Source organism: Asterias amurensis, chromosome 8 (assembly GCF_032118995.1).
Source record: "Asterias amurensis chromosome 8, ASM3211899v1".
NCBI classification, from domain to species: domain Eukaryota; kingdom Metazoa; phylum Echinodermata; class Asteroidea; order Forcipulatida; family Asteriidae; genus Asterias; species Asterias amurensis.
In genome coordinates this window covers 20530287-20557020 of record NC_092655.1, presented here as the reverse complement: position 1 = coordinate 20557020, position 26734 = coordinate 20530287, and the positions used below count along the sequence as shown (strand labels likewise).

Sequence of the window (26734 nt, the reverse complement as noted above, 5' to 3'; positions counted from 1 at the left end):
CAAGAGGGTTTTTGTTTAAAAACTCGAGTTAACTCTGTAACTGTTGTCTGTTTTATCAAGGAAACCTCACAGTAGGCCTATCGTGTGAGAAAATGTCAAATACCGTTTTACACACAGGAACGTTTGGGTGTTTGTAAATAGAGCCCATGTGATTAATACAAACATGTGATGTAGTGGCCCTGGGAATGGAGAATGTCAAACCCCGGGGACTATGTGTGCCCCCACCCCGGCTTTACGGGAACTGTGGGGGATTTTGATTCAAATGAGGGCGCTACCAGGAGATGTTTTTACACAGTGGGTGCGTTCGTTTAGCTGCCCCGGGTCGACCCTGGTGTGTGGCGGTTTTTTTTTTCCAGGACAAACGTGTGCAGATAATTACCCACGTTCGTCCTGGAAAAAAAACGCCACACACCGGGGTAGACCAAGGGAAGCTAAACGAACGCACCCAAAGTGTGTGCCCATCTCTGTCCCTACTCTATGATGTGCAGTATGCAAAAACAAAACACAATTCTGTACATCAAAGTTGCCACTGTCATTGTGCTTTTCAACTGGGCAAATGTTTTTTTTCCAAATCGATTCAAAACAGATAATGTTGACCAACAAATCTGGAAAATGTTTGATCTTGAGGATGGCGATTCTTAATAAATAAAAAATATATAAAATGTGCGTGCCGTTTGGATGGGGGAGAGAATCTCCTGCTACATGTACATCTGCCCAGTTTTACCCTTGTGAGCCCTTTGTCAATGAACTAAATCAAAGCTGCATCTAGTTAATAAACGCAAAGCTAGTGTACATGCAGTGCAATTGAAATGAGCAAGTCCTGGCTTAATTTACATGTAGTTCAAAATCTCGTTCCCACCCTCGTTTCCAAACCTCAAACCCTCGTTTTGACCCACGCTATACCAACCCTCCGTTTTCAACACCCTCGTTCCCAATAGTATTACACCCAAATTTTAAACCCTCAAACTATCGTTGCCATCACACCCTCGTTCCCACCTCAAACCTTAGTTTCCAATCATCACACCCTCGTCCCCAACCTAGTTTTAAACTTTGACACCCTCGCACCCACCTTCACACCCAATATTCCGACCTTCAAACCCTTCTTCTCAACCCAGTTTTCACCCCCCCCCCCGTTTCCAACCCACACAGCCATCCCTTACACACACACACACACACAACAAATCACTGCTACAAGCAACCCTCAAGCCTAAATGGACTGGACACCTTTGGAAAGCGTCAAAGATCAATATTCTCACTTTGGTGTATCTCAACGCATTTAACAAACCTGTTAAAAAATTTTGGCTCAAATTTGTCATCGAATTTGCAAGGGAATAATTAGAGAAAAAAACACACTCTTATTGCGTTACTGCTTTCAGATGCATAATAAAAAGACTTCAGTTATTAATAGTTGAGTGAGATTTACCTCCTAAACTACCTCTAGTGTCCAGTGCCTTTACTGTCAGTATAACACATAAAATAACCTCAAGCTCACAAAATTGGATAATGCTGATCATTAAACTCATAGTTTTATATATATTTTTTAATTATACTTAATGCACAAAAGCATTTAGCTACATAAATGATAGCCCTGCATTTTTATTCTCTACATCAACTAGAGAATACAATAATCTGTAGTCCCCGAATATATGTTTTGTTTTATTACAACTTTATAAAAAATGGGGGGGGGGGGGGGTGGAAAAAATACATATACATTGAAAACTTATGCTGCACATACATGTACATGTATAAAGATTCGTTTAAAAAGAATATATTATAAGTAAAACCATTAAAATCTGCATTACTATAGCCTGAAGTAAACTGTCATAAATCAAAAGTCCCCATCTTAAAGGATTTTGGGTACTGTTGGTAACACAAAACACAATGTCCACAGATTTACACTTAACACCGTTTGAAGATATCGATTGTAGAAAGCTTCACTTATATTAAATATAGGTAGCTGAGGTGGTGTAGTTTTTGAGAAATGTGTAAAAACAATGTCATGAAAGTACGTTTTTACATGCTAGAATAATTTTTGTCTCATGATCGCTGAGACGAAAATTATTTTTAAAACATCGTTTTACCCATTTCTCAAAAACTACAGTATCTCAGCAAGTAATATTTTCAGGGAAGCTTCCTACTATCATTATCTTCAAACGGTGTAAGTTTAGTGTAAATCTGTAGACATTATTTGTTTTTTTCCTACAAAAAGTACATAGACCCTTTACAAAATAATGTTAATGTCGCAAACACAGCTTAGAAATATTCAAATTTTTATTTAAAAAATAATATTAAAAAAAAATTAAAGTTAGATCTCTTTATACAAGCACGTGATAGTTATGCTTTTACCACTCTTACATTATGAGGAAACATAGCATACAATAAGATCTTACTTGACTGAAATTACTTAGAATAAACATGGGTGGTTACAATGTTTGCATTATACATATATTTATTATGTTTACTGAACAAATAGTCGACCATCGTAACGGGAAGAACGCGATACAAAGAGATTTTGCGTATAAAGAGTACATCTGAATTCCCGAATCTCATTTCGGCTTATACGAAATATGTTTTCTTTGTTTTGCTGTCCTCTTATAGTATAACGTTTGTGACTTGTGTTTTAAAAGAGAAGTTTGTTCCATGTAGGGGAGGGAAGGTTATAGCTTGGTGTTGTTTATTAAAGAAGTATTTTGCGTAGGGGACTATTCTCATTTATTATCACTTTAACTTTAGTTTTATTTGTTTACCGAAACCGGGTCAAATATTAACCAGGGCATCTCGTACACCATATTATAGCCCAACTCATTTTATATCGATAGGTGATTCTAAAGGATTTGGGTACCTTTTGTTTTTACGTGCTAAAATAATTTTCGTCTCATGATCACTGATGAGACAACAATTATTATTTTCATGACACTGTTTTACTCATTTCTCAAAAACTACAGCACCTCAGCAAGTAATATTTTCAGGGATGCTTTCTACAAGAATTTTCTTCAAACTGTGTAAGTTGGATATTAGTCTGTGGACATTGTGTTTTTGGTCCTACAAAAAAGTACACAGACCCCTTTAACTTTAGGAAGAATGAGCATTATCATACAATGCACACTTCAGACCAGAGAGAGATTCAGACTCGTTCCCACGAGTAGCCCATCGTTTCGTTCCCGCGGCGTAAGTCTAGCAATTCATGCTGAGGCGGGGGTGGCGCTGCCATATCATACACTCACTTGAAAAATAGGATGGATGAAGTGCAAACATTCTTTTATGGGTAGGTAGGAATAAGATACCTCCTCCATGGGTGAAGACTGGTTCAATAAGTTTACACTACGACGGAGTTGTCTCATTTTGTGTGAACGGGTCATTGGAGATTTTTAGATAACAGGTGACATCAGACATTACCAATTAATGGTCATAGCATAGACCATTAACGCAAAATACTCGCTACGTGAACTGTAGGCGTTGAAGAGGGTGCATGATGGTCTAGCTGGTGGTCAAGTTTGATCCCTAGCTAGACCAGCATGCATTCATTCAACAGTTGACGCTTGAGCAATGGGTATTTGCGAAAAGGTCTATGACATGTATTATGCATATCTTTTCGAAAGGTTCGCCTTTCTTCTTTAACCAACAACCGTATCCTGACAGACTACACCCATGTAACCATCGTCACAAATACAAATAGCGGTATCACCATGGCTAATTGAACACCTTCCGCGGCCATTGCAGTTGTCTGTCGCCAGCATCATCCGAGCACAATTGCTATTCATCAGACTGTCAACGGAACCACTTACAGAATTAGAAGTGCCACCATTAGTAGTTCCAGAGTTAGAAACCCCAGTGCCAGTAGAGCTTGCATCACCATCAACGGTTGCAGGATTAGAAGCGACACTCCCATCATCTATTGCGACCTCGCAAATGACACCCTTGTAGCCCTCATTACAGTAGCAGACTGCTGTGTCGGAGCTCATAATGCAAACACCATGACCCATACACTGTGATGAAGCCTGCATCATCCTAGTACATGGGTAAGACATTGTGTTGCCATTGTTGTCGTTGTCGGTGGTGGTGGAGCCAGATGTGGATCCCCCAGTACTATCGACAGTCTCCCCTGAAACGTCCTGGCAAGCCACACCCATGTAACCCGGATCACACTTACAGATGGCAGTTTCTTGATCAATCTCGCAGTAACCGTGACCCATACAATCACCTGTTGAACGCATCATCCGGATGCAACGGGATGTCATACTGTCGGGACTACCAGTAGATACAGAACCGCCAGTAGAACCGGAGCCATCAGTATTAGAACCGGATCCATCAGTATTAGAACCAGAGCCATCAGTATTAGAACCAGAGCCATCAGTATTAGAACCAGAGTCAGTAATGGGTCGAGTTCCAGCTCCACCGTCGTTGACCGGCGTTGTATCCTGGCAGGCTACACCCATATAACCGTCGTAGCACCGGCAGATAGCCGTCGAGTCCCTGACCGAACAGTAGCCATGTTGAGTGCAGTTAGCCGTGGCTTTCATCATTCTAACGCAGCGGAAGATGTTGACGTTGTCGACAGGGTTCTCAACAAGGTTATTGTTACCACTGTCCACAGTCCCAGAATCACCATCGGTTACTGTGTTGTCGCCCCCATCAGTTCCTGTATCGTCGCCCCCATCAGTTCCTGTATTGTCGCCCCCATCTGACCCATCGTTGGAATCTAATGGAAAGAAAAGTATCAAAATCGTCATCAAATACAAAATAAGCTTTTAAGCTTTTAATTTTATTAAGGGGGCAAAGTCATCCAGATATTCATATTAATTGCATGTGGTAACACCACACTCTAACACGTACTGAGTCTTATTTTACCCCGATTTCGGTTGTAGTGGTGTCGTGGCCGAGAGGTTGAGAGGACCGAATTCAAACTCTGGTGTTTTTGATCAGCAGAGTGTGCGGATTCGAATCCCCAGCAGCCGTGACACTGTGTCGTCCTTTTGGACGTAAAGCCGTTGGTCCCATACGTTGTGTAACGCATGTAAAAGAACCCAGCGCACTTATCGAAAAGAGAAGGGGTTCGCCCCGGTGTTCCTGGCTGTGGCTGCTGTATGCACCGTAGGACCTTGTAAACCCTTAGAAGGTGCTAAATAATTGGGTCTCAGAATTCATCACTGCAATTACCCATCCTCCTGAAAGTTTGTAGGGTGTCGTGGCCGAGCGGATAAGAGCACCGAATTCAAGCTCTGATGCTTCTGTTCAGCAGAGTGTGGGTTCGAATCCCGGTCGTGACACTTGTGTCTCTGAGCAAGACACTTAACTACAATTGCTTCTCTTCACCCAGGGGTAAATGGGTACCTGTGAGGGCAGAGATGGTTCTTGTGGTTGATTTAGCCGAGTAGCGCATATTAATGTTGCACAGGCTGCATACTCCCTACCAGGGAGCTGAGATGGTTTAAGGAGTGAATTAAGGCCCAGTGACCAGGGGTAATAATGTGAAGCGCTTTGGGACGCCCTCCGGGTGTGAAAAGCGCTATATAAAAACGGGTTATTATTATTATTATTATATACTCAGCGCCTTGAGTACCTTGTTTGGTAGATACGTGGCGCTATACATGTATAAGACTTTGTTATTATTAGTAGTATAGTAGGGGCATGACTCAGTTTCTGGAAAGTGGTTTTGAAACTGGATCTTAAAGAGTAAAGGCGAATAAGGAATGTTTGAATTTACCTGGACTAGAGTTGCAAGTGCTTCCAGCAGAGCAAGGACAAAGACATGAGAAACTACCATCTTTTTCGTCTAAGCACATGTTTCCTGCACCACACGGATTTCCACTGCAAGCATCTGTAAAATTAAAAAACGCAAAAAAATATAGATAAACAAGAGGAATTCAAATTAATTGTTAGTTGATACTGGCGTAGTTTTCATTTTGTGTTCGTGATGTGGCATCGCGTAACACCCAAACGCTTCCGATTGTGTCTTTACTGGTGTTCTGGTTATCTCGTAAAACGTGCATTTTGTTTGATACCGTCGTAGTTTTCATTTGATGTTCGATATGTTTAACATAACGTAACACCCAAACCCTTTCAATGGGAGACTTTTGGGACGCTTGGTGGCAGCAGACTTACCAGGTAAAATCCATTGTTCTCGGTAATGTGCGCATGCTCAGAACTACGTAAACAATGGAAATTTACCTGGTAAGTCTGCTGCCACCTAGCGTTCCAAAGTCTCCCATTGTGTCTGACTTTAATCGTTGCGATTCGTTTTTAATTCTTGTTACCAAGTAAGGTTATATGCTCATAATTATTTTGAGTAATTACCAATAGTGTCCACTGCCTTTAATGTTGAAGTATACAGCTCACAATGAGTTCTATAAGTTGTCAAAAAAGAGTAAAAAGATTAAAACACGCTTACCACTGATTTCGCAGTTCTTTCCACTGTAGCCACGAGGGCATCTGCACATGTAGGTCCCATCTACTCGGTAACTGGAGAAGCAAGCACCCCCATTAAGACACGGGTCCATCTCACATGGCACTGTGGTGGAAATTAATAATAACATTAATGTCAACTTGAGAAAGGGAAACTGCTGAACAAAAGATTATCGCACACAAGAACAGAATTGAGCATGGACTTAAATGAATACGTTGGTCGAGTTGGTATTTAAAAAGCGTTTGTAACCGTTTGTTATAAAGAGCACATGGGTAGAAAGACGTTGTAAAAGTAGAATACATGTACAATGGTCCACACACACATGCCTTGAAAATGCACGGTGTTCCTTTTGTCTCGTCGACTTACACGGTCGGCCATTTATGTGAGTCAAATGTTTGACCCCCATAAATGGTTCGAAAAGTAAAAGGAAAACCACGCAATTTCGTACGTCATCGTCGTTGTTATTGTCATCATTGTCATCGTCGTCGTCGATGTTTTTGTTCAGTCAGATATTATAAGTAAGTCATCTAAGAAATATCTTCAAAAATAAGTACATACTGGCGATAATTTAAAAAATAACCAAAAATAACAAATTCTTACTTTTCTCGCAGTTACTCCCGCCAAAATCTTCAACACAGCGGCAAATGTATTGTGTTGGGTCACGTGTAGATACCAAACACTGTCCGCCATTGCTACACGGTGAGACATCACAAGGCGAGGAGACTTCAGGTTCGACTGCAGCAAGTGCGTTTGACATATCTGAGGGTAGGACCAGAACCATAATAATAAATAGTTCAATTTATTCATTTGTTAATTAAAGACCCTGGACACTATTGATAATTGTCAAAGACTCGTCTTCTCACTTGGTATATCTCAACATATGCATAAAATAACAAATATGTGAAATTTTGAGCTCAAACGGTCGTCAAAGTTGCGAGATAATTATGAAAGACAAAACACCCTAGTCACACGAAGTTGTGCGCTTTCAGATACTTGATCTCGAGATCTCAAAACTCTAAATCTGAGGTCTTGAAATCAAATACGTGGAAACTTACTTCTTTCTCAAAAACTACTTCACTTCAGACGGAGCTGTTTCTCACAATGTTTTATACTATCAACCTCTCCACACATTACTCGTAATCAAGAAAGGTTTTATGATAATTATAACTATTTTGAGTAATTACCAATAGTATCCACTGCCTATATAATTTATTTATTTAATTATTTATTATTCGCAAGTTTCGTAACAATATGTTCAGATGTGCATTACAAGAGTAAAAAAAAAAAAATACAAAAAATACAGGCTTATGTGGATGTTATTATGTTCAAAATAATGATACAAATTTGTAAGAATATTTAAAAAATTGAATACTCTGTTAAATACTAGAAATTTGATCACTCCTGTTGATTGCTGAATCAACGGAGCATTCATTTAGCAACTAAATTGAATTAGCTTGGTGTTAATGAATTTGTGTTAAAATTGGCCAGGGAAAACATGTTATAGTATAAAGCGAGAAGTAACTTACATGTTTCACAGTTGATTCCCTGGAAATTACCGAAACACTGGCATTGGTAATCGACATCATTGATGACACTACATGACCCGTCGTTAAGACATGGGTTGCTAGTGCAGGGAGTTGTTGGTGTAACTAGAGGAGAAATCATAAAGTTACCATTAACAATCAAACAATAATTGAGATCTACTACAGCTGCAGTTGTACAAACAAATTCATACTTTTTGAGAAAACATTAAAACAATATAAATTCTCGTCAGCGAAAATTACGGATTTATTTTAAACACATGTCATGACACGGCGAAACGCGCGGAAACAAGAGTGGGTTTTCCCATTATTTTCTCCCGACTCCGATGACCGATTGAGCCTAAATTTTCACAGGTTTGTTATTTTATATATAAGTTGTGAGACACGAACTGTGGGACTTGGACAATACTGTTTACCGAAAGTGTATAATGGCTTTAAAGGAACCGTCCAGAATTGGTTTTGCTGGCAAAAAAGTTGTTGGCATTGTAAGCACTTTATGTAATCCACCATGTACATACACTGACAAACCTGTAGAAGTTCGAGATCGATCGGCCATCTGGGTCACGAGAGAATAGTGAACAACGGGTTACGAATTTTGCAATGCGTTCGATGCTAAACAAAAATGAATAAAACGCTCATTGAGCGAAAAAAAATATCGGCCAGAAATATTTCAAGGGATGTTTTCTATTTTCATCATCATTAGACCGTGTTATAAGTTTTGTTTCTTACAAATTCTGTAACGTTCCTAAACATAATTTTTGAACTAACAATGTGCCCTGCCGCAATCATGAGTTCAACTTTTGTTATCAAGAGATGTTGCGAATTTGTAAACCCTTGGTTCTCCCAATACTTTAGACCCGGAGTGAACAAGTTCACAAACTCTGTCCATCACCAGAAATATGAAACTATAGGTTCAAACACTGCGTGGACATGGTCTTACTCCCTTGTTTGACTGATTGACTGCTTTCAAGACAAATTTGAAAAGCTCAAAGAGGCTTTGAGAAAAACATGAAGTCAGGACAAATCCTGAGGAAAAGGACAAAAGCAAGCTTGTTTTCCAGATACAGTCTTTTGTTTGTTTCCTTTCTGGTCACATCTTGTCATGTCATGTTTTTGATAGGAGTGAGATTTCGTTTGCGACGACGGATGGTTCTGCGACGGCGACGATGACATTTGGCGTCCCTCAATATTTATATGACAGTACTTGGGATGAGTCTGAGTTCTGCTGAAAACAACAACGTTTGGCTGAAAACTTTTAACCGTCGCAAAACCATCCGTTGTCGAAAACGAAAACACTCTTTTGTCCATTCTGGTGACGTATTTCACATCGGATTGATGTATATACTTACACTTCTAGCGTGAATTTAGTTAGTCATTATGTGGGTGTTATTTGTTCAAAATTATGACAAAAAATGTCAAATGACAGGAAAACTGGGTTAGTAAAATCACACATGCTCTCGTAATAAGTTCGGGGTCTACTATGTGTAAAGTGAAACATGCCCGATTTTGTTTTGCTATGTGCCATTGATTGTGTGCAAGCAGTGTTTATCAAAGACAAGCAGCGTTTGTCTTTAGAAAAACAGGTGAGTAAAACTACAAACATGCTCAGTTGCAGAAATTTCAAATGGATGTTAAGAATATACTACATACTACAAACTACCATAGATTTACACATAAAAGTATCATGGTATACAGATGATCGTGTTGAAAAAATGTTTACCTAAAATCATAACTTTTTAATTGCTACATTTTTTTGAATTATTAAACCAATATGTTGTGATCACTTAAGTCCAGAACTTATCAGTGAAAACATAAATAGTCTAGGATTTGAAACTTGGGATCGTTGAAATACGACTATAGAAAGGTTTTTCAGTAACACCATAATGATGAATGAGTTGGGTGGTTCTGAAAAGAAGCTTTCTCCAGAATCCAATCACAGCTTTCTCCAGAAGACGATCAGAGCATACTGATCGAAACATCGAGTTGAAACCAACGGTTTTTTTTAAGAACCACCCAAACTAATTTAGAGATAGTCATGGTGTTACCGCAAACCTTACTACAACATAAACAAGGTTTCTTTTCTTTTCTTGACTCCGATGACCGACAACAAGCTTTAACCTTTGACCTTTTACTTTATTTTATGTATACAGGTTGGTCCACATAAAGTGTGGGGACTGGTTTTCGAGTAATGGTCTGTGCATGCTGCAAAATTGTGGGTGAGACACCAATGAGCAAACATGCAGAAAGGTTAGTATTTACGTTCCTATGTAGAAAAAGGAAATAATGAGGAAGAATGTTGACTCAAAACTTTCTACTATTACAAGCACTAAAACACTCATTCTAGTTTCTACTGGTGATGAGGTGAAGTAAGAAGGGCATGCCACGAAGATTGAGTGTGTTTTTTGTGTGTGTTTTGTAAATATCTTTTTACCGCAGCGATACGGCGCTCCTGTTGTGCCGGATCGGCGGAAACACAGTGCGCCTTTCTGGCATGGGTTCGGCTGGCATGGGTTAGCTGTTGACAAAAATGTTAATTAGTCATTACCAATTAACGATATGGTTATGGAGTGGGTGTTGAAAGCTCAATTATGACAGCGTTTTATCTCTAATAATTTAGAATAACTTATAAAAAGCCTACTGGGCCATGTGTATTATAACTGATTTTTTTTCCCCATTTTAAACTCTGTCTTTTATCGGTCTGTTTTGCTGCTTTAATGTCACACTTTGGTATAGGCCTACTCTAACATTAGTTGTAGGCCTACTATTATACAATTATTGTCTTATTTGAGTAAGATTGTTTTCTAAACTATCTGGTATGAGTAGTCGCTCAGTAAAACATAGAATAATCATTTATTTGTAATTTTCTTTCTGTTGTTGCTGTTTACTGACAATTACTGTTTGTACATCACATCCACTTTGGCCATGTGGTCACCGAACGGAGATGTTTATAAAATGAAATGATTTATTAAATTAATGTTACGTTTTTAATAATTTTGCGCTTGTCTTTTTGCAGACTCGAGAAACGCCCGCCGTTGACAGGTTTGTGTTAGGATTATTTTGTTCTAAGAACTTTAGTTAACTCAGTTAAAGGTTACATTGGCTGTTAGATATAAGACACAACGGAGAGAAGACTTTGTTTAGACCAGTCACCAACCAATAAGCATGTGAGAGTGTTTTATTTGGTAATAATCTAGAAGTTAAAAGCCTCGCTGAGCCATACATTTTATTACATTAAATTAAGGTTGCGTTTTTAACAATTCTCATTTTGTCTTTTTAGCAGATTGAAGTTACGCCCGCTGTTGGCAGGTTTTTGTCAGGATTATGAGACACAACTGAGAGAAGACTTTGTTGAGACCAGTCACAACTCAGTGACACATTTAGCCCTTGAGAGCGTTTTATTTGGTGATAATCTAGAAGTTAGAAGACTCCTCAGCCATGCAATATTAAAAGATGATCTCATTATCATTGTTATTTTGTTATGTTGTCCAAGTCCTTGTCCGTCACAGGGAAATGTCCAAAAGCAGTATGCTTAACTTGTTTACCTTGCATGTTGGCAAGTTATGTACACTCGATATTATCTTTGAAATTTCTGTACATTTCATTGTTATATTATGTGGCATCCATCTTTTTTATAATTATACTCATTTGTATTTGTTTTCAACTGTATGTTTAGTTGTCATTGCCAACATGAAAAATAAATGTGCATTGAATTGAAGGTTATCAGAAATTGGTGTTGTCTTTTAATTATTATGCGCTTGTCTTTTAGCAGATTCAAGTGACGCCCGCTGTTGACGGGTTTGTGTTATAATTATTAGAACATGTTAGAGAAGACATTGTTTTTAAAAATTCACCACTCGGTTGGCCTGTATTGAGATGTGTTGGAGACGGAGTGGATATCAACTCAAACATAATGATATTATCGAAGTAAATTTCCTTCTGATCATAATAAATGAATGTTTTCTTTAGTCTTAATTCGTTCTCTCTTTCTTCTTTTAATTCTGTTGTTTGTCTTTCATTTTTCTTCTTCAGAAAAGCGGTAAAAGCTCTGATTTACAGAAGGGTGTGGTTTGGAGCCCCGGTCGTGACACTTGTGTCCTGTAACAAAACACTGAACTGTGATTGCTTCGTAAAAAAATGGGGAGGATAGTCTTTTTACTCTACGGCCATTAGGCTTCTGATGGTTGATACCCAAGCCTATCAGATATATGGACCGTAAAGGGGTAACCCTGTTTCAGCCCTAGGATAGTTGATTGTAAAGCCCACACCTTGAAGTGACCTTCAGACCTTGTGTGACTGGCAACTTGCTTTCACAAAATCTTTGTTCAACTGGTTTTTCCAATTTTAAACGCGGTCTTTGTCGGTCTGTTTTGCTTTTCGTGATAACACCACCCAAGGCTATCAAACTTTGGTATATGTCTACTGTAATAACTATAATATAACCACCTTCATTTTATAGTTGTGGACTATCATATTAATATTATATTGTTGTCGGCCTCTTTGAGTTAAATTGTTAACTTTGTTTGTTGATTGTGTTGTGTATTTGGCAGGCATTTAAAAAAAAAAACTTTCTGGCTTATGTAAATGCCCTCAGATTGGTTACTCTGTATTCATTACACTATCCTTGTTTCCGATTTATTTTCATAAATTAGTTTCCTGGTCTGTTCTTGACTGTCATCAAGACTTTAAATTGTACTCAATTTGTTTACTATCCTCCTTTTTCACCAAGATGGAAATTGTTCATTAAATTGAACCTCAAAATGTCAGTGTTCAATGGAGATGGGGATCTCAGCAAATACTAAAAGGATTGTATGTACCTGCAACCATGGACCTCTGTCCCTCGTTTGTTTATACATGTGAACTGTAATTTTTTTTTTTACATTTCTCATTGTTTTGTCACACGTTTTCGAATTGTGGGCCGTTCCCTAACCGTGGACTATCCTCTTCAGCTATAGGTCCTCGGTTTGAACTCTGCAAAATACTTAGGTTATACGTACATTCATTAGCACAGGTCCCTCCTGTGTATTCTGCGGGACAGATGCAAATCCAGGCCACTCCAAGATCCATACATGTGCCGCCATTCATACACGGGTTGCCGTCACACATGCTTGCAACACCGAAGTCTGGAAAAAAAAAAAAAAAAAAAAAAAACAGTTGAGAAATTATTTCAATTATGTTAATAATTAGTATTTGAAACTTTGCATGGTGGAAAATACGGTATTGTAAGGTTTGCAGTACACCAATAGTCTCTGTAGAGTTGGGATGGTTCTAAAAAAAAGAACCGTATGGTTTCAACTCGACGTTTCGACCAGCTCGGGTTGTCTTTTTTTCTTTACTTTAAAAAACAAAAACAAAAACGATCAAAGCATACTGATCATTACGATAAGTTATACCTTTACGGTGCTTTTTCAGATTCACCCCAACTCAATTAGATATTATCATCACATGGTGTTACCGCAAACCTTACTATGTTTTGACATCAATAATATAGCCCGCCCTCACTCGAAAACTCTGCCAGAGGACCGGCTCACTGCATTTCAAGCCATGGCGTTTGTCTCCCGTAGTTACGCCCAGCCTTTTACACAATACACGGCTCAACTCAAGGAATACGGGAGGATTTGTGGGGGAGATTTGCATATGACAGTAAGGATACACCCTGTCTCGTACAATAAAACACCCACTCGTTCCATTGTTTGTGATGTGTACATCCCCACAGCTAGCCCATAACCCTCGGGGTGTGTTAGCGTGTACCTCAGGGCCACTCGTCGCTGTTTACGGCAGACATATGCGACTAAACACGGTATTAGACCAAGGACGCGTGGCTTAATACAACAAAAACTTGCAAGGTACAATTTACTTGGGGCAAACTTTCTCTTCGATAATTTCCCGTTCAAACAACATACACCCCTGTATACGATTATAGTGGATACTGTATGATGACGCCCGATTGCTTTTGCCAACTTAGACCCCCAAAATAACAAAGATCGTGTATATTTAAGCTTAACATCTCAAGCACCATGAAAGTGATTAGAAATGAAGCCATATTTGACGAGGAAACCAAATTGAAATAGCCACCCCACATAAGCATACTTGGGGCTGATCGTGTGATCATGTTTGTTGTCGGTCACAACACCATGTTTTGCGAGGCCCTTTTTGGGGAATCTTAAACATCTTATGCATCTTCGAGCCTGCAGCATAACTGTATTCCAGGGTCAAACTAAACTAAATCTGAATCTGAATTAAGAAGTCGGCAAACATCCCAAAAGAAAACATCACACCAACTTTATTTGGTTTGCATTTCACAAGGATTGGGGAGTGGCGTTCTTGTTTTCCTCAACACGTAACCTACAGGGTCAGCAGATTTTGTCTAAATGCAGAGTGCTAACTGTAGAAGGCCGTCTTTAGAGGGTGAGGCTGTTCCATTCTCTGATAATTATTGTCTGAATGTGAACATTTGCATGCGAGTTGTTGACACCAAATCTGGCTAGGTCGCCATGGCTGGGTGAGACCATACTTTGCTCTTTCCAAATCGGAAAAAAAATGGTGGTGAATTGTTGGAGCAATTTTATCAAAGGTATACCTTCCTTTGCAATCTTATTTTGGAAAAAGACCTCCCCATGAAAACTTGTATTTGGAAAAGAGGGAGTGGGATGCCACTGACCCAGTTTCCCCCATCCAAAGTCGTATCAAACAAAATCTCCATGCTCAAACAAACAACGTTCACCTTCCTGCCCCTAACTTTGCTTTTATTCACTGTGTAACTCTATTTAAAAAATTTAAAGTCACCTGGAAATAGATTTTTTTTTTCTTTCAAACATAAGAATATATGCTTATACAAACAATAAAACAATTTTTTTTAGTAGCTGTTTGTCACGATTTATATGTTTACAAAATATATAAAGTTGTTTGGGGGCTGAATCCGCCTACCCCTTTTCTGACGTCAATCGAGGCAGACTTTGCCTGCAATGCGTATAGTAAACACACGTGCAAAGTACATGTACGTCCAAGTCGTGAGTTGGTACGTTGCAATAAGTGTTTTTCTGCATTCAGCAGCAATACACCTGATCGGCATTGCCGGAAAAAAAAACAAAAAAATCTTTTTTTGAAACGTACAAACTCACGACTTGGTCTGTACATGTGCTTTGCAATGGACCCTTCCCGTGAAATATGCTAACCACATTCACGCATGCGTACAGACCCTGTTGGTTGGCAAACGCCATAGAGTTGTGCACTAAGCAGACGCGCAATCGCGTCTGCGTCACGCATCCATTAGCCGTAAACAAAACAGCGCGATGTTCGCTCATTTTGCCAACCAAAACGTTAGTGCGCACGCGCTATGTGCAATTTACATATTTCATGGGAAGGGTCTATTGTGTTTACTCTACGCAATACAGGCAAAGTCTGCCTCGATTGACGTCACGAACAGCGCCCTCTCGGGTCGGGGTATACTCTTAAATTTGTAAATAACATAAGAACTGATTTTTTCAAACCTTAGTTAACTGTTTATTCACAATCCACTCATCAAAACACATATATTAGTGACAAAAGCTTTATTTTGAAAAAAATACCACTTCCAGGTGACTTTAACTCAAAAAGAACCTTTGGATGTCGATTATCAAGCTGTGAAGAAACCCCATAAAGCAAACACATTCTTCTTGCTTTCTTTTCTGTACCTTTGTCATCAGTGACGCGTGATTGATAGTTGGACCAAAAAGAGATTGTCCTGTATCTATTCTAATTCAGGGTGTGTCGGCACAGTTTTCCACTAACGTCTTCCTATTGTAAACCAAGGGAAACTTGTTCCCTTAAGAAGACCTGTGCCAGGGTCGGAATGTCATGCAATTAACTGGGTTTTTTTTTGCCCGTTTACCAAAGGTCCTTTTGTTTTGTGATGAGCCGTTTTTGCATCAACAGCAATTTCTACTTTCTCAGAAATACTGGTACAAACAGCGTGTGCATAACAATCGTGTAACCTTCTTTCTTGCCCTGTTGCGATAAAGTCTTGTTTTGTTGGAGAGCTAGCTTACTACAAGCCATCTGCAATGAACTTTCCCCAAATTCAGTAGTAAGCGATAACCAAGGACTATCGCAAGAAAGAGTTATACGGTAACACAAATTTAAAAGTTACTGACAAGTAAAAATGAAACAAAGAAATAAAAGAAAGGTCATATATGCAAGAAAGAATAGAGTTTTTAAAACAGGGAAATAATTGTAAGTATTGGATGGTCATAGTCCGAGGCATTAATGTTTACAAACACATGTAGCAACATAGTATAAATTTACCTCCTCATCAGGCCGTTGATAAACTGCACGTTTTATTTAAGCTGTCAAGAGGAGTGAAACTGCACGTTTTATTTAAGCTGTCAAGAGGAGTGCGACCTAATAAATTCATGATATTTCCACAGAATTATATTTGGCAAAATTTGAAGGTTTGATCGTAAAATTGTTTTCATCTTTTGAAGTGAAGAACTTGCATGAAGTGTTCGCTAAGAATACTTACGGGCACAGTAGGCCACAACGGCTACCAGGAGTAGAGCGCGCACCATAGTGAACACGGTGACTCAAATTGTATTAAACGATGATTAATCTGAGAGAAAAGGAACAGAAAGAAAAAAAACGTCAACAATATTCTAGATTTAACATCCACATTAAATGAAAATGGCAATGTGTAATTAATTGTACGTTATAATAAAAAATAAATCCGGGTAAGAACTGAGCCGGATTCAGGATCCGAGGGCTGACTCTTGACAACTTGACCAACAAAATAGTTTTTAGAAGGAAGAAAAAATGTCTTAACTCACAGATTTAGATAAAACTTTTACACTCTATAATAGGAAAAAAACCTTGAAATACTTCTGTCTGAAATGCCATATTTGATGAGAGATAAATACAACTAATTCCCCGTTTGGAGGTTATCGCTTTGTGAGCGTTTTTATTTATTTCCTTTTTTGAATCGATGTCATGCAAACATGTGTTATCGGGTTTTTCATTATTTTCTCGTGACCCAGATGGCCGATTAATCTCAAACTCTTCAGGTTTGTCAGTTTATGTATTGTGTGTGGATAACATAAAGTGCTTTCACTGCCAGCAACTGTTTTGTTAGTAAAAAAAAAAAAAGTAGTGTTCCTTTAAAATGGTAATTCAATTTTGCGTAAATTTGACCCATTTGGGGGTTTTGTTGACACATATTCCGGGTCGTATTAATACTGGGGTGGATTTCACAAAGGTTTATAGTCCTAACTTAGGACTATTCCTAATGCTAAGAGATAGGACCAGTCCTAAGTTAGGATGAGTTACTGGTCCTAACTTAGGACTGGTCCTATCTATTAGCATTGCCTAGGACTAGTCCTACCTAAGTTAGGACTACCTTTGTGAAATCCACCCCTGAGCTGGGTCAGACCCCACGAAACCCAAATCCGGTCCAGAGTCTGACCTAGATCGAGTCAGTTCTGACGAGTCCCGTTCAGTTCACGCAGAAGCTTTTATGGTGCATGATCAGTTTTCTGGAGCAAGTGAAACACGACTGTTAAATCAAAACAAAATACAGAAAATACAGAAAGAACTACAAAATGCATACAATGGAAAAACAAGTTATTTCACCTAAAAGATGTGTCTTTAAAAATTAAACAGTTCTAGTGAGGAGCTTCCTTTTATACTATTGTTAACTCAATCCTCATGACAACCAAACTTGTACGAACCGGTTCAGTCTGGTCTCACCATGGAGGTTTATTTTTGTAAAAACCCAATCGCCGTGACAGTCAAACTGAACTGGTACCAACCGGTCCAGTCTGGTTTAGTCGAACAATGGCAAAATGCCACTAATCAGGTTATACTTTAACCCCCCTCTCATCACGCCATAGGGCAAGGGCGTGTAGCTCTCACGCAACATAACCAAAACAACAACTTTGTGACCCTTCAATCAGAATTAGTTCTGAAACTTATGCCTTCTGGTGATGGAACGGTGTTGTTGGAACAGCAACAAGCATCAAGGAGCATAATAACACTTCATGTCAAGAATAATAAAACTGACCAGGAAAGAACGATAGTAATGAGAACCAGGAAATGTTCTTAAAAATGTGGATGTTGTGGACGGTTGCAAATTCACATTGCGGTGCCACACCCTGTTATTCAATCAGGCATCGGTTTTTTTTTTACTTTCTGTGTGAAAAAGTATAGGGAAAAATATCATGTTTTTTTGGGGTTTTTTTTCTTGCCCGGCTTTCTCTTTTCCTCTTTTTTTGTTAATACCGCACGACTGCCATTTATTGCAGCATTTAATACACTAGAAAAAACACGTGTTTCCTCATTTTGCCGTGTATTTTCAAAGCGTGTAACCTTTCCACGTTGTGCCATATTTTTGCCGAAAAATAACAACTATTTATTTTGTTTGTTGTGATGCTGTTTATTTTTATGTTTTACACTGTGAAACAACAGTATTTGTTGTACACAAGCCTACATAGAAAGTGTTCTAACTGCTTAAAGGTTCGTAAACCATGTAAATTCACATGTTTTTGCGAAAAACTGAAGGAGTAAATTAACCAACATGTATTCCGCTCATGTAGGCCTACAGTCGCAGACGGCGTGAAACAAGGAAGCGGGATATTAAATGATTCGGGTACTTTTTCAAAATGTCCACAGATTTACATTAAACTTACAGGGTTTGAAGATGGAAAGCTTCCCTTCAAATATTACTAACTAAGGTTGTGTAGTTTTTGAGAAATGAGTAAAACAAGTCACAAAATAATTTTGACCTCATGAGACCAAAATTATTTTAGCATGTAAAATCCCCTTAACCAGTTATGATATTATACCAAAACCATAGCATAACTGTTTAATACGTTTTTACATGCTAAAACTGAGACGAAAGTTATTACTTTTACTCATTTCTCAAAAACTACAGCACCTCAGTAAGTAAAATTTCAAGGGAAGCTTTCTACTATCATAATCTTCAAACTGTGTAAATTTAATGTAAATCTGTGTAAATACATAGACCCTTTAACATGACAGAAAGACGATCGTCAATTTGTGAATTTTAACAAGTACAGTAAAACTGTTTTGGTGGTGATGTTTTTAAAGGCAGTGGACACTATTGGTAATTACTCAAAGTATTTATTAGCATAAAACCTTACTTAGTAACGAGTAATGGGGAGAGGTTGGTAGTATAAAACATTGTGAAAAACGGCTCCATCTGAAGTGCCATAGTTTTCGAGAAAGAAGTAATTTTCCATGATTTTGATTTCGAGACCTCAGATTTAGAACTTGAGGTCTCGAAATCAACCATCCAAACGCACACAACTTCGTGTTATTATCTCGCAAGTTCGATGACCGATTGAGCTCAAATTTTCACAGGTTTGTTATTTTATGTATATGTTGAGATACACCAACTGTGAAGGCTAGTCTTTGACAATTACCAAGATTGTCCACTGCCTTTAAAACGACACAATGAAAAACGTACTTCCATTGAAAAAAGTAGTTCTGATTAACTATAAACAAGATAAACGACGGTAAAGCAAAACTAAGCCTAATGAACTCTTCAGCTTAAAAGCATGGAGTAAAAAGTCTGCATGTTTCTTTCTTCGTGCATGTTTACACTGTAAATGTCTGTCTCTAAACCAAACAGATTTCAACCTCAACTAAATTGTCTTGAGACGCTCAAACCAAACGTGCCCATAAGACGGTTTTTGTTCTCAAGTGGGAGGCGTGCTTTTAGGGATGACTCCTGTGTCAATATGTCGTCAATTTTAAAGATTATGGAAGCTGCGTTAGATCACTTAAAGCAGACCTTAAGCCGTGTCTAACAAAAATATTGCTGCTTCGTCAAAATGACCGCGATGGAAAGAGGTTTTCACCATCACTGCTAATTGATTCGTTTTCAAAACACTTATCAAAGTTAGCACAGGTATACCAATTGGCCCTATTGAGGTGTTTGAAAAATTTAAAGGCACTGGTGGCCACCCACTATATGTGTTGGTAAGTAATCAACATAATTGTCAGCATAATAACTTTACTTGGCAACGAGTGATGGAGAGATGTTGATAGTAAACAAAAAAGGTGATAAACGGCTTCCTCTATAAGTAAAAAAACTTGAGAAAGAGGTGAATTCTCACTCACATAATAAAAGACTTCAACTGAAGCCTTTTGTTATTATGCATCTGAAAGCATGCATAAAGTAATGCAACAAGGTTGTTTTTCTGTCAAGTTTCTCTTGCAACCGAAGACCAATTTAGCCCAAATGTGTACAGGATTGCTATTTTTTGCATGTTGGGATACACATTAAGTGAAAATACTGGTATTTGACAATTACCGAACGTGACCAGTGCCTTTGAAGACGGGGACTCAGACACAATTCCAGGCACTCAGCCGCGACCCAAGCATCGATTCACACCGCCGATTAAACCCCGTGCTGCAGGGGTAAGGTCCACAAATAATATAGTCTCATCTTTACATGAGAAAGTTAACTATTTGATCAGGAAAAATGCTATATTTTGTACGATAGGTCTATTGTAAGGCGATATTTGGTGCTGGGGGGGGGGGTAAGAATGATCAGAAGTTTAACATAACATTTACCATTCTGACGACTTTGATTGACAACCAATCTGAATGATTTCCTGCACCAAAGTTTGCGGACCCATGCTGATTAATGGCAGAGAAATGGCAAAGAAAACATATGTTTTGCCGCCAAAATCATATTGCGTTCAAAAATGCAGTAAAGGCAACCAAAGCGCACATGGGCACAAACTTCGTATCAACATGTATTCGATTATTTTTGTGTTTAACATAAACGATATCACCGAAAGTGATAGTGGTAGCCCCCTTTCGCCTATAAATTGAAACTGCCGGATGTTACTTTGGTCTATTCCACAAACAAAATGTCGTTGGGGACAACGAACTTCCTATGACTTGCTATCTTGCAAAGAAACTATAAATCCCTTATAGGTTCTATTTTTCATCTGCGGAAGGTGAACAACAAAAAGATGGAAATAGACTAATAATAGCAATAAGTAAACATATGCATGAGCTTTCGTAGTAACAACCACTTCATCAGATGCAATGAAGAAAAACAACTTTGAAAATACAGTAATTATTATTTTTAATAAAACGAAATTTCAAGAGAAAAAGATCCAATATGCGCTTTACACAAATTATGGTAACCATTCTTCTGAATTGTGTCCTCTGTTGTTTTGTTGATGGAATTCATATGTGCCGATTTTGCTTGCTCCTCGTTCTAAGAAAAAGTTTTGTTGTTAACTTTTTTTGTTTTAAAGTGCTTCTTGGTGCATATTGTTGACTGTCTTGTCATGCTATAAAGGCAGTGGACGCTAATGGTAATTACTCAAAATAATTATTAGCATAAAACCTTACTTGGTGGCGAGTAATGGGGAGAGGTCGATGGTATAAAACATTGTGAGAAACGGCTCCCTCTGAAGTAGTTTTCCCCGAATTTGATTTCAACGATTCGACTTCAAGACCTCAGATTTAGAATTTGAGGTCTCGAAATCGAGCATCTGAAAGCACACAACTTCGTGAGACAAGAGGTTTTTTTTATAATCTTGCAACTTCGACGACCAATATTGAGCTCAAATTCTCACAGGTTTGTTATTTTATGCATATGTTAAGATTCACCTAAGTTAGTGACGAGACTGGTCTTTGACAATTACCAATAGTGTCCAGTGTCTTTAAACCATAGTCAAAAATAGAGAAGTCACCTTGAATTTTGAAAACACATGGCCATGGACTTAAAATGAGGTCGCTTGTAAATAACAACTCGATCATTAAAATGCGCATGGATTAATTCAAACAAGCAAAAAAATAGTTAACGGTCTGACGATTCAACCATAAATAGCTGTGGCTTTCATTGAAGACCTTCAAGTTAGCCTCCGAGAAAGACTCTGATGTGGGTCATTTATGCCAATGTGGATCCTCTCTGGTTCTGGTAACCAGTTTAAAAAAGCTAATTCTTAACCTTAAGTGCGTGCAATTTCCAATATATCAATCAAAAAGCTTAGATAAGATTAACTTTAAGCTTTTGTCAATACTAGCTCATTTTTATTGCCAACGTCGTTCACTTTGTACCCAATTTACCTCATACCCAAGTCACTTCGTACCCCAAAGATTATTCCGCGTGATGGATAAAAGACAATTCCGAGCAATGAGACAAAGATTTTATAATCGATGCCAGATTACTTGCGCATGAGCATGTTTGGGGTTTTATTTGCCGAACTCTTGTTTGCTTTAAACAAAATTAAAGCTGTCCTCTCTTTCAAGAATTCGTGGACGGAGGTAATCGGAAAATTCTATTTTGTTTCTGGTTAAAATGCTCCAAGAAATTAAAGCTTCAAAAACAATACTCAATGTACGCGTATGACGTTGTTACTTGGGCAAAAAATGACTAGGGTTGGTGACATTAGGTACGAAGTGGAACTCAAACTAGCTTTCTTATGCGCGTCAATAAGCCGTTCTCTTAAAAATCTCATCAAATGTTAGGAGCCAATTTGTCTTTCAAAAAAGAAGAAAAGACACAAGTTAATGAAAGGTCGTGTCGTCAATTACAGTGGGGGATCTGCTTCAAGTTTAAGATTCTTTCGTGTTCGTTGAAAAGCGTCTATGGACGAGACAATGATGAAGCGGTTTGGGTTTTTTGGTGCGCGTCCCTTTTTGTTGAATCTATGGTTACCCAAACTTGTTTATGTTTTTCTAAGTGATTAAACCCTTTTTCTTCATTTCCATTCCAAATATCTAAACTTGTTTCCCGTGTTTACTTTTTTTTCTCCGAAGACCAGTAGCTGCTACTGAACACCGACCCTAAGCACCTTACCTTTAATTTCTTCCACGCGTTCCTTTCAGCCCTTCCACACGCTATGCGTAACCAGGTGCAGATGTCACACCTAAAGACTCAAACTACCTCAACAACAATTCAGACGCTTCTGCCACCCAGCTGCCCCTACATCTCTTTTATACCCAAAAGTCCTGCTGCGGTCGCCCCATTCTTCGCCTTACGTAATGGTTCTTTCAAGGCTTGCAGATTAGACATTCCAGTATGAGATTACCTTGATGCCTTTTGTTATACCCAAGAATCCTACCCGTGTGACGTCAGCTCCCCTGAGTCCCCTTTCAATCCCCCTTCTTAACGTTCTTGCTGCGCTAGCTTTAGAAACTATGTCATTTTTGTTGATACAGATCTAAGAGAAGTTGAGAGGAATATAATGCCTGGCAACTGGTAATGTTGTTTTAAACATGACTCGGAGGCGTTTCTAACGCCATGGTAACGTTATGTTTAGGGAACGTACTTCAAAGTACGCCGACAAGTCCAACTTGGCAACAAGTCAGCGCGTGTTGTTTACATTTTATGTGTACCCGAATTCTTTTTTTATACAAATGTATCTTCTTCGAGTATTGTGTCAAAAGATTAAAAATGTGTTTTGAACAACAAAACCAATCGCAAAAAAATAAACAGTTTTAATCTGGGGTCTTGTTTGTAGGTCACAGTTCGTAGAGCAAGACCCAGTTCCTTGCCCTTTTGGTTCGTAAAAGAGGAGTCGTTGAGAAAGTTGTTTTCTTGTTCATGTGATGACTAATCTCATCATCAGATAGTGGGTTTCCTTGAGTTTGTTTCAGCAAAAGGTTCCGGAGAAAACAAGGTTTGGTGAGTCTTTATGGTGAGTCAACATCTCGGAAACAAGGGAAATTCTACCTTTCAAACAGGATAGCAAAATATTTCTACCGCGCAAAACAAGAAAGAAAACTTCACCCGTGCAACTCTAGTGAAAGTGAATTCCATCGCTAAAAGCAAGGTCGAATGTTTTTATGGTTTTATTATTCGCGCCTTATTTCTTCAATTGCGTCGCCCAGTGGTCAGTTCCTCAATGATTCATCAGCTGTGTTTTCCATCGTAAACAAAACTTCTTAATTTCTTGCCCTTTTTTGGCCAGAAATAGTGAAAGTGTAACGGTCCACTGGACGTGAAGAATGTCTACTCTTTCTTAGAGTAGCACTGGGTGGTATCGTAGTATGACAATGGAGACGGTTGGTACCATCATGGTACGATGCTCCTTGTGTACCCAATCTTTCTCCCTGATCAAACCACACAATAGTCGCGGTGATGAGGGGGTTTTTAGCCCCTAGGATACCATTCTTTCTGCGTGTCTCGGTGATGATGTGGGTCATGTTTTATAGGGGGCAGGGGTGTGGTATGAGAGGGTTACTAAATTGGAGGCAAGGTGGTAAAGAGATTTGTACTCGCTGCTTACCAGTAAGCAGATTGGAGTTTAAGCTTACTTTGCTCAGATTGTTCTCGACTCGAGTATATTAATTGTTCAATTCATGTTAAACAATTGTTTTTTATTAACATTGTGAAATAAACTGTTCAGCAGAGTCGCAGTTCACGAGAGTCGATAAATCGTCCCCCCATCCCTCCCAAGCCAAGCATAGCAACATACACACTCCAAGCAAACACGTTTCTGTAGAGTTTGGGACTGAAAAACAAAAAATACACTTTATCTCTGTTTTTTTCTTTGAAGCTCTTTTTTACATCCGCAATCAAAGAAAATGATTCGTTGTTTATGCAAGAACAGACAAAGGCACGTTGTTTAAAGACACTATTGGTAATTATTAAAGACCAGTCTTCTCACTTGGTGTATCTCAACATAAGCATAAAATAACAAACCTGTGATAATTTGAGCTCAATCGGTCGTTGAAGTTGCGAGATAACTATGAAAGAAAAAACGCCCTTGTCACACGAAGTTGTGTGCTTCCCGATGCTTGATTTCGAGACCTCAAATTCTAAATCTGAGGTCTCGAAATCAAATTCGTGGAAAATTACTTCTTTCTCGAAAACTCTATTACTTCAGAGGGAGCCGTTTCTCACAATGTTTTATACTATCAACCTCTCCCCATTACCCGTTACCAAGTAAGGTTTAATGCTAATAATTATTTTGAGTAATTACCAATAGTGTCCATCACTGCCTTTAAGAACTTTGTTTACCAAAGTCAACATTTTTCTGATAAATAAAATTATCTCGCATCATTAGATCAGAATGTAACAGATCAATCACGAAAAGTGTTAAAAAATCCTTGGAAAAGCTGCTCTATAAAAGACCGAGTTTGTCGTTTTGTCTCATGTAGGCTTCGAGTCGAACAAAGCTTGCCCTCGAACGATTTTGTTATGACTACACGGTGTATGTTCGCCTTTTTTCCCTCTGTCTAGGCAGTTGTCAACTGGATGAAAACATTGGACACAAAGAACGAACCTGTGCCAAATCGTTTACGATGTCTCTTATTAACACCACGCGATGCCCAAACTCTGTTACAATAGACCTTTATCATGCTGCCTCCATCTTGGTCATGTTCCTCGTATCGAATAACAATAATGCATGCTAAATATCTATTTTGCAAATAGGAACCAGGCTATTTTGTTTTTCCAGCCTCGGTTTGGTAACATTGATATCAATGGGAGTAAATCAAGATGGCTGCACCATGATACAGGTCTATACTTTACCAAATGTGTTTACCTCATTCGCAAAAGCTGATGTCATACTTTTTTTCTTCAAAACTATAATAACCTTACCAAATGTTGTAGAGATAGTTTAGTAAACCGAACCAAAGTAATAATAATCTATTTTTTTTTGATTGATTATCCGGACCCGTCCAAAAAGTAGAAACTCATGTTAAAATCACCACGATATATGTAATGTGAAGTGATCATAAAGGACCCTTGCTATGACGATGTCGTCATTATCAAGTAAGAAAGTGTTAAGCTACAATATAATTATTACCTATACCCCCCTTAAAAGACGAGAGAATTAGTGAAATTTGTTTAAAAAGTCATGCGAAAGATTGTTAAACAATCCACCCCCACCCCCGGAGATCCTGCTCTCCCCTCCCTAAACGTCAAACTGTGTACAAGCTTCTTATGGTATAGCGCCCTCTTTTGCACCAACCTTTAGGCCCATATTGACTTCCCATGGTGGACAGAATCTCTGAGGACAGATTTACCTCGGACACCGGTGTGGCCAGGAGTCCCACCCCCCCCCCCCCCCCCCGGAGATTCTATTGTTCCCTATAGCGCCCTCTTTTGAAACATCTTCCTTCAGCTTAGGGTTAACTTTGTCATGGACACAGAACCTCCGGTGGATAGATTTCCCTTGGACACCGGCACCCATCACAGAGGTCCAGGCCTAATACTTCCCTGGTCATTGCCTTGGTGCCCTTAAAATGCCACATCAGTAGAATTTTTAAACTTCCTAATAATGGTGTATTTTTCCAAGGAGAAATTATTTGAAACCCCTGCCCTTTCAAAAACGAAGCACACATGCCAGGAGTTCCTTTCCAGAGGGAAGTTTGATGTTGTTATCGTCCCTAAGATTATGTAACAACCGAACGGCTCCAAAAACCAAATACTTTGCATTGAACATCCAGTCATAAAATTATACACAAATTAAAGATACAAACACTTAACAAAACGTATACAAATCAATCTACAAACATGATTGAGAAGGGGGGGTCTTATTCATAAGTACATATTATTTCATTTCATTTTTCATTCATTTTATTTGCCAGCAAACATGAAAAAAACACAAACATGTATTAAAAAATTGCACATCAAAGATTTACACAAAAAAGCAATATTACAATGGTTATAAAAAGAGAACAGCAAAAAATATGCAAAAACACAAGCAAATTACTGAGAAACCTGGCCTTGCCGCGGGTAGATAGAAGGATTATGTAGGAAACACATTATTGCCTTACGGGGAAACCTAAACATGGAAACCTTACAAAACCACAAGAAAATGAAGAA

General features: G+C 38.6%; 1 protein-coding gene across 2 annotated transcripts; it reads right to left on the bottom strand.

Annotated features, from left to right (window-relative positions):
- Window positions 1-1501: 1501 nt before the first annotated feature.
- On the bottom strand, window positions 1502-22868 carry LOC139940542 (uncharacterized). 2 transcript variants are annotated; one of them, XM_071936844.1, is made up of 9 exons: window positions 22757-22868; window positions 16442-16528; window positions 12939-13064; window positions 10376-10459; window positions 7930-8052; window positions 7004-7162; window positions 6389-6508; window positions 5705-5818; window positions 1502-4699 (listed from the first exon to the last, which is right to left on the bottom strand). In XM_071936844.1, exons 2-9 carry the CDS (start codon window positions 16485-16487, stop codon window positions 3615-3617), a joined length of 1857 nt encoding a protein of 618 aa, XP_071792945.1. In that variant the 5' UTR covers window positions 16488-16528; window positions 22757-22868; the 3' UTR covers window positions 1502-3614. The 2 variants fall into 2 exon arrangements, with proteins under 2 accessions (XP_071792945.1, XP_071792946.1); XM_071936845.1 differs by lacking the exon at window positions 10376-10459 and having other exon boundaries at window positions 22757-22867.
- Between the last annotated feature and the right edge of the window lie 3866 nt (window positions 22869-26734).